The 7,039-nt window shown below is 50.8% G+C and overlaps 1 protein-coding gene across 1 annotated transcript; it reads left to right on the top strand.

Annotated features, from left to right (window-relative positions):
* Nucleotides 1–70: 70 nt before the first annotated feature.
* MAGEB17 (MAGE family member B17) lies at nucleotides 71–1,090 on the top strand. The gene has a single exon (XM_046672903.1). It carries the CDS (start codon nucleotides 71–73, stop codon nucleotides 1,088–1,090), a length of 1,020 nt encoding a protein of 339 aa, XP_046528859.1.
* Nucleotides 1,091–7,039: the final 5,949 nt, after the last annotated feature.

The following is a 7,039-nucleotide window of genomic DNA, read 5'->3' as shown; positions in this document are numbered from 1 at the left end:
TCCTCCTCCTCCAGGTGCCTGCATCACGTGCCTTCCAGTCACATCTTGCCTGCTATTCCTAACCACGGTCATGCCTCGTGGTCAGAAGAGTAAGCTCCGTGCCCGTGAGAGACGCCGCCAGGCCCGGGCTGAGGACCAGGGTTTCGGGGGTGCTCAGGCCACTGCAGCAGTGGAAGAAGAGTCCTCCTCTTCCTCCTTGCCTGTTTCTGGGGGTACTCCCTCGAGCTCCCCTGCTGCAGGCACTCCCCAGAAGTCTCAGAGAGCCCAAACCGCCAGCTCTTCTGCTGCAGCCACTTTCTGCACAAGTTCTGATGAAAGCGCCCACGAGGAAAATGCAAGTTCCTCCCAGGCCCCACCCTCCTCTGAGAGCTCGTGCAAAGATCCTCTGATCAGGAAGACAGGCGAGTTGGTGAAGTTTCTGCTGTACAAGTATAAAATTAAAGAGCTCATTACAAAGGCAGAGATGCTGAAGATTGTCAACAACAAGTACAAGAAGCACTTCCCAGAAATCCTCCAGAGTACCACCGAGCACTTGGAGCTGGTCTTTGGCCTTGACCTGAAGGAAGTCAACCCCAGTGGTCGCTGTTATGCCCTTGTCAGCAAACTAGACCTTTCTGATGAAGGGGCTCTGAGTGGTTCCACGGGCTTCCCCAAGAATGGGCTCCTGATGCCTCTCCTGGGCATGATCTTCATGAATGGCAACCGCACCACCGAGGAGGAGATGTGGAAATTCCTGAATCTCTTAGGAGTCTATGAAGGGAGGAGGCACTTCATCTTTGGGGAGCCCAGGAAGCTCATCACCCAAGATTTGGTGGAGCAGAAGTACCTGGAGTACCGGCTGGTGCCCAACAGTGATCCTCCATGCTACGAATTCCTGTGGGGTCCAAGAGCCCATGATGAAACCAGTAAGATGAAAGTCCTGGAGTTTTGGGCCAAAGTCAATCATAGTGCCCCCAGTTCCTTCCAGGCCCAGTACGAGGAGGCTTTGAGAGATGAGGAAGAGCGAGCTCGAGCCAGAGCTGCAGCCAGGGCTGCTGCTAGTGCCAGGATCCGCTCCAGGGCCATGGCAGGCAGATCCTCCCAGCCTTAGTGAAGTCTGAAGCAAAGTCTTCACCTTGAAGTTGCAAAGGGCTGTCAACCCTCTAAGTAATGGGGGGCGAGGTGGGGATGGAGAGAGCACAGTATAGCTCTTCTTTGTGTTCTTGTTATTTATAAGTAACTTATAGATTTACCTTTTTTCCCTTATTTTTCCATTGTGTTCTCGTTAAAAAGGTTTATTTAGATTCAGAATCTAAGTTTATGAATAACATGGCTCACACATCTATTGCTGTTTATCAAGTTTGAGAGTAATAGTTCTGTATTTTGTGAAACAAATTGAAAATCCTTGCATCTCTTATTGTGATCCAGCACCAGAAAACATAGCATTGGAATAGGTATTTTCTTTAAAATGTGAAAGAACCCCACAGTGAAATAGTTGGGATAATGAGACAGTGGGAGGGGGAGTACAAGGTGCTTCATTCTTAGTTTTCTTTATCCATTTTACTCTTTCTTTTGGTAAAATTAAAAGATATATACCTGGATTTGCTTAGCTTATTCAAGAATGTAGGAGAAAATAAATTGTCATAAATTAGAACGTAGTTCACGGTCTCATTTGTCCCCCACACATGAATTGAGCGTCTACCCTTTGGAAGGCTTCCTGCTAGTTCTGGGAGTGCGTAGACAAAGAAGGTCCAGCCCCTGCCAATAACATTTGAGAGCCCGAGAGAAGCTATCCTACAGGGAACCGGACGAGATACGCTCCCAACCCCGAAGGATGGTAAGGAGGGAGGAGGTTCCAGACAGGAACGGGCCAGTGAAAAAGCCCTGAGACCAGGCAGGTTGGGAGCTTGGGAAATTTCCAGTCCCTCTGTGGGCGGGAACTTTAAGTTCGGCTGCACCCTGCCCCAGGGGTTAGGTGAGGCTGTTAAAATAGGGAGCAGGGACCAGACCCTCAGATGGTGGGTCTCAGAGTGGAGAGACTACACCTGCAATGGAAAATTGCTTTTAACATTTCCTTAGGGATGTGGTGAAGCGGAGGGAAGTCCTGCCCACCTGGGGTGGAATCGGAAGGACCCCTGTCCTCTGTCCTGGGCAGGTGAACACAGTGCACTAACTAGGTGTTTTGTGCATTTGTGTCCAGGGAGTTTCTGAGAATAAGGGTGATATTCAGCAACCGCTAGGCTGGCTCACTTTGCCTTGAGCTAGGGAAGCGGAGGGGGAACCTAGACAACTCCATTCGAAGGGAACCCAAATCGGGCATTTCTCTGTGTAATATGGCAAACTCTAAGCGAGGTCTAGCTTTTCGGTGGTGGTGAAATGAATGAAAATAAGGATGGGTTCAGTGCAAGGGCAGTCGGGTGGGAGGAAGTCCGTGGTCCTTTGCACACCTTTAGTAGCTTCAGGGTGCATCTACTGGAGGAGTTGACCTCATGCCCACATCAAATGACTGATTATCTAATGGGAAATATTATTTAGTTTTATTTACTAAGCAGAATTTTGGCTGATTTGGGTATTTTTGGTCCTAGAATATTGCATATTCTCTGACTCCTCCTCGATTGAAAAAAAAAATCCCTGTGTGGTACATTGCATTGTCTGCGGTCAAAGTAATCATAGTAATAACTGCCATTTTTTAAAAAAGTCTCACTACTTGCCAGGCACAGTGCTGGGTTTGCAATATACATTCCATCCATACATCAGTCAGTCCTAGAAGACAGGCCTTGTCAGACCTGCTTCACAGATGAAGAACCTGAGGCTCATAGACTGCTAGTGGGCCTGAGTTCACACTGCTGGTAAGTGGCCGGGCCAGTCCTAGACCTAAGGTCGGAATTTGTTTAGAGCCCAGACTATCCCACTCCTCCCAGCCTGACGAAGATACTGTGTGTCATAATTCACATTTCTTTTCACTACTCTGAGATGTCCCTCAGGCAATAAAGAGAGCTCTGTCACAAACTACTGGTTTAGAATCCATAGCCAGAGCAATAGAATATCAAAATAAGTGAGTAGTATGAATAAAGAAAAAACCAATTCGGTGCCAGTATGATCATCTACATATGCAATGTAAGATCACCTCAATAGATAGGGGCTCACAACATCATGCAGCTCCACTCCTGCCTTGTAGAAAGTCAATCTATTAGAACCAAAGTTACATAAGAGGCTAGTCTGGTTGGTGAAGAGAAAGAGTAGATGGACCGGCTTTTTCTCTGATAGCCCACCACCTGGCCTGGGCACGCTGCCTTGAGCTACAGCTTCCCCATCTCACATGGCTCGTGACACTGATACTATCTGCAAGGTTTGCAGTAGGAAACTGCTCAAGAGTCTTCAGGGATGTATCATTTCCCAGGAAGCCTTTAATCTAGGAGGCAGGAGCCAAGATGTGCATCCCCACGTAGGAGGGCTGGGAGATTAACACCTCAGGATGTAGGTGGGCTCACCCTGACTAACCCACAGCGGCCCTCGGACCTACAGGGCTCCAGGCAGGGCTGATCTTCCACTTGTCCTTCAGGGTTCTCAGGAACAAGAGAGCCTTGGTCTAAGGAGGGCAACTTCAGGTCACTAGAGGGAGGAGTGCTAGCCTCTGATAAACATCAAGGTGAAGACCCAGAATGACGAATGAGGGGAGGACTCAGCCAGAACAGTGGGGTCTGGTAGAGTCCTGCCTTGGCTGTCAGCCCTTGGCAGGCTGGAGCAGTTGTAGCTAGATTTGGCTCACCCTGACTTCCAACTTGGTAGTTCCAGGAAGGTGAGGCTCTTCATCTGAGGGGAGCAGCCCAGGTCAGCTGAGGGTGGCATCCCAGGACCGCAGCGTCAGGGTGAGGAGAGTGAATGAGCAGTGAGGGAACCACCTACCCCAGAAGATAGGAGGTCCCACAAATCTCTCCCAACTATCTCCCCAGCTGGCACCTGGGAGGCCCAGGGAAGAGTTGTCAGGTAGAGGAGCCCCCTCATTTCTGTCTGGAGGGTCGTCGTGGGGGAGGGGGGGGCAGGGCTTTGGTCTAGTGGGGGTGGCCCTCAGTTCTGCAGAGGTGGGGACACAGGTACTAACAGGAATTAAGGTTAGGACTCTGAGTGATATGTGGGGACCCCCAGAAGCAAAGAGGTTTGCACAGAGCCCCGCCTGTTCTGGTCCCAGGAATGCCTAGGGCAGAGCCCTTAGCTCAGCAGCCCTTCATTTTTGCTCAGAGAGTCACAGAGATGGGAGGGCCTTGCAATAAGGGAGGAGTCTCCGTTATGCAAAGGGAGGAGTTTGGGCTCTAACTGGTGTCCAGGTGAAGACCTTGAGTACTAATAGGGGGACCTCACCCCAAGACAGGGGGCTTCCCAGAGTGCCGTCCCTGCTCTCGGCCTTAGGAGGCCTGAGGCAGGGGTAGCCTGATGTGACACACCCGACATCCTAGAGACTCAGGCATATGAGGACTGATGTCTGATGGGCCCAGATCAGTAGAGGGAGGAGTCTCAGGCTTTGATACCCATCCGTGGGGTTCCATACAGTCCCGCCCCTGCTGTCAGCCCTGGGAGGCCCCTTATGTCCAAGGCTGGCTGTGGCTCACCCTGACATTCGCCTCCAGGAACCTGGGACGTGAGCACCCTGGTCTGAGGGGCACAGACTCAGGAAACTGACGGGTGGAGTTGCAGGACTGGTCAGGTTTCTAGGGGGACCCTGAATGGCGACTGAAGAGATCACTCTGCCCATAATCGAGGGGACTGCCCAGTGCTCCACTCCTCCTCTCAGCCCTGGGAAGGTGGACAGAGCTGTGCGCTGACTTCTACCCAGAGGGTTTCAGGGAGGGGAGGGCCTTGATCTAAGGGGTTGGTCCCAATTCTGCCGAGAGAGGAGCCCTGGGTCCTAACCAGAGTCCAGGTGAGGGACTCGAGTGCTAACCAGGGGACCTCTCTCCAAAAGAACGGGCTGTCCAGAGCCCCTGATGTCAGCACTGGGAGCCCCAGGAAGTAGTCGTCAGATGTGGTGCACCCCAAACTCCCCCTCTAGGGAGGCAGAGAGGTGAGGGCTTTGTTCCGAGGGTGGTGGACTCAGGTCAGTAGAGGGACTCCAAAGGAGCCCAGGGCAGAGAAGGCCCTGTCTGAGCTGTCAGCCCTGGGTGCCCCCTGGAAGGGGTGGTGGGCTAAGATGTCCCTTCTCTTCCTCTTAGGGATTCAGGAAGCCGAGGGCCGGGTTTTAGCACAGCAGAGGGGAGGGGCCCAGGCCCTGCCAACAGTTGATATGATGGTGCTGACTCTAAACTGAGAGGCCCCCACCCCAGAAGAGAGCATCCCCACTACCAGCCTCTGCTGTCACCCCAGGCAGCCCCACGCAGGGCTGACAGGATGCAGCCCAAGGTACATTTTCCTCCACAAGGTACATAATTTCCTCCACAGGGTCCTCAGGGGCCAGGATGACCAGGAGAACAGGAGCCCTGTGGGGTCCTAGAGCAGTGCCCTGGTGAAGGGGCTCACACCCTCTCATCCTGCTCCTCCAGGCGCCTGCATCACACACCCTCCTGCCACACTCCTACCTGCTGTCCCTAACCACAGATCATGTCTCCAGGTCAGAAGAGTAAGCCCCACAACTGCGAGAAATGCTGCCAGGCCTGAGATGAGTCCTAAGGTCTCAGGGATGCTCAGGCCACTGTTGCAGTGGAAGAAGAGTCACCTTTGCTTTCATGTATAGTCCCCAGAGCAAGTGTGATATCAGGTCACACAGCGCTCCCAGGGTCTCAGAGAGCTCTAACCACCAGTGCTTTCTGTAGGTGTTTCACACACAAGATCTTAACAAAGGTGCTGAGACCGTGATGAGGAAAGATCACGTGCCTCCCAGGCTGATATGGATATTTTTATATCAGTTTTTGCTGGAATGAAGTCCCCTTTAAGTCAGCTGTATGGGGCCAGGTAAAGCAGACACACTATGAAATGTTTTTCTTTTCCAATGAGACACTCATCATATCACTCTTTAAATCAACTCAATGTGCACCAAAAAGTGGCAGAGATAAATGGGCTTGATCAACATAGCCACGAATACTCAAGAATGGGCAGAATGAAAACTGAGGAATAAGACTGGGAGGAGAACAGAGGAGGAAGACTGCTTCAAACCGAGATGGGAGAAGAACTTGGAGAAGGGCGGAGCTATGAGCAAGAACTCTGAAGGATGGGCAGATCTGTGACCTGGAAGCAGGGGAGGAGCGATAAGGACCTCTAGGGCAGAAGGAACTCTCTCCACACTTGCTCCTTGGGCCCTTTCAGTCTGTTGTCTGTGCGTTTACTGGAGAGCCAGTGGGCTCCAGGCAGAGTGGCTTTGTGCATGGGCGATAGACTGGGGAACAAGACAGTCCTCCTCTTTTGTGGGCTAATCGGTTAGGGATAAAATGCCTTAGTATCCTTTGGCATTTAGATTCTCCAGGGAATGAGAACCCTTAATCACAACACTAACAGGGAAGACAGTTAGGAGCTTGACAAAATCAGGCGTGTCTTTCTTTTCTGGGTTAAGGTTAATTTTGTTTCTTTTACAATAAACAGAATTAGAAATTGCAGGACATCAATGCATTGAGATGATTATCCAGAGAGATTTTGATATTGCCCCTCCTTTTTTTTTAACTCTGAAATCTGTATTGCATACAGAAAAGCATATAAAATATGTGTTTAAAGAATAATTACACGAACACCTAAGTACTCACATGTAGGTTAAGAAATAGAATGTTGCCAATATCTCAACAACCCCCAGTGGTCTTTCCCCACTGGTATACCCCTTCCTACCTGCTATGGACTGAATGATTGTGTCCCCCCAAAATTCATATGTCGAAGCCCCAATGTCATGGTATTCGGAGGTGGGGCCTTTGGGAGGTAATTAGGTCATGAGGGTAGAGCCCCAAGGACGGGATTAGTGTCCTTCTAAGAAGAGGAAGAGAGCTAGTCCTCTCTCTCTGCCTTGTGAGAACATAACCAGAAGACAGTTGTCAACAAGTGAAGAAGAGAACCCTTGCCAAGAATTGAATCTGCCAGCACCTTGATC

Source organism: Equus quagga, chromosome 10 (genome assembly GCF_021613505.1).
Source record: "Equus quagga isolate Etosha38 chromosome 10, UCLA_HA_Equagga_1.0, whole genome shotgun sequence".
NCBI lineage: Eukaryota > Metazoa > Chordata > Mammalia > Perissodactyla > Equidae > Equus > Equus quagga.
Note: the sequence above shows the minus strand (reverse complement) of the source record. Positions and strands in the feature narration are given on the sequence as shown.

Bases quoted from the DNA above. Each gene is read 5' to 3' on its own strand.
- MAGEB17 (XM_046672903.1), top strand. From the start codon at position 71: ATGCCTCGTGGTCAGAAGAGTAAGCTCCGTGCCCGTGAGAGACGCCGC.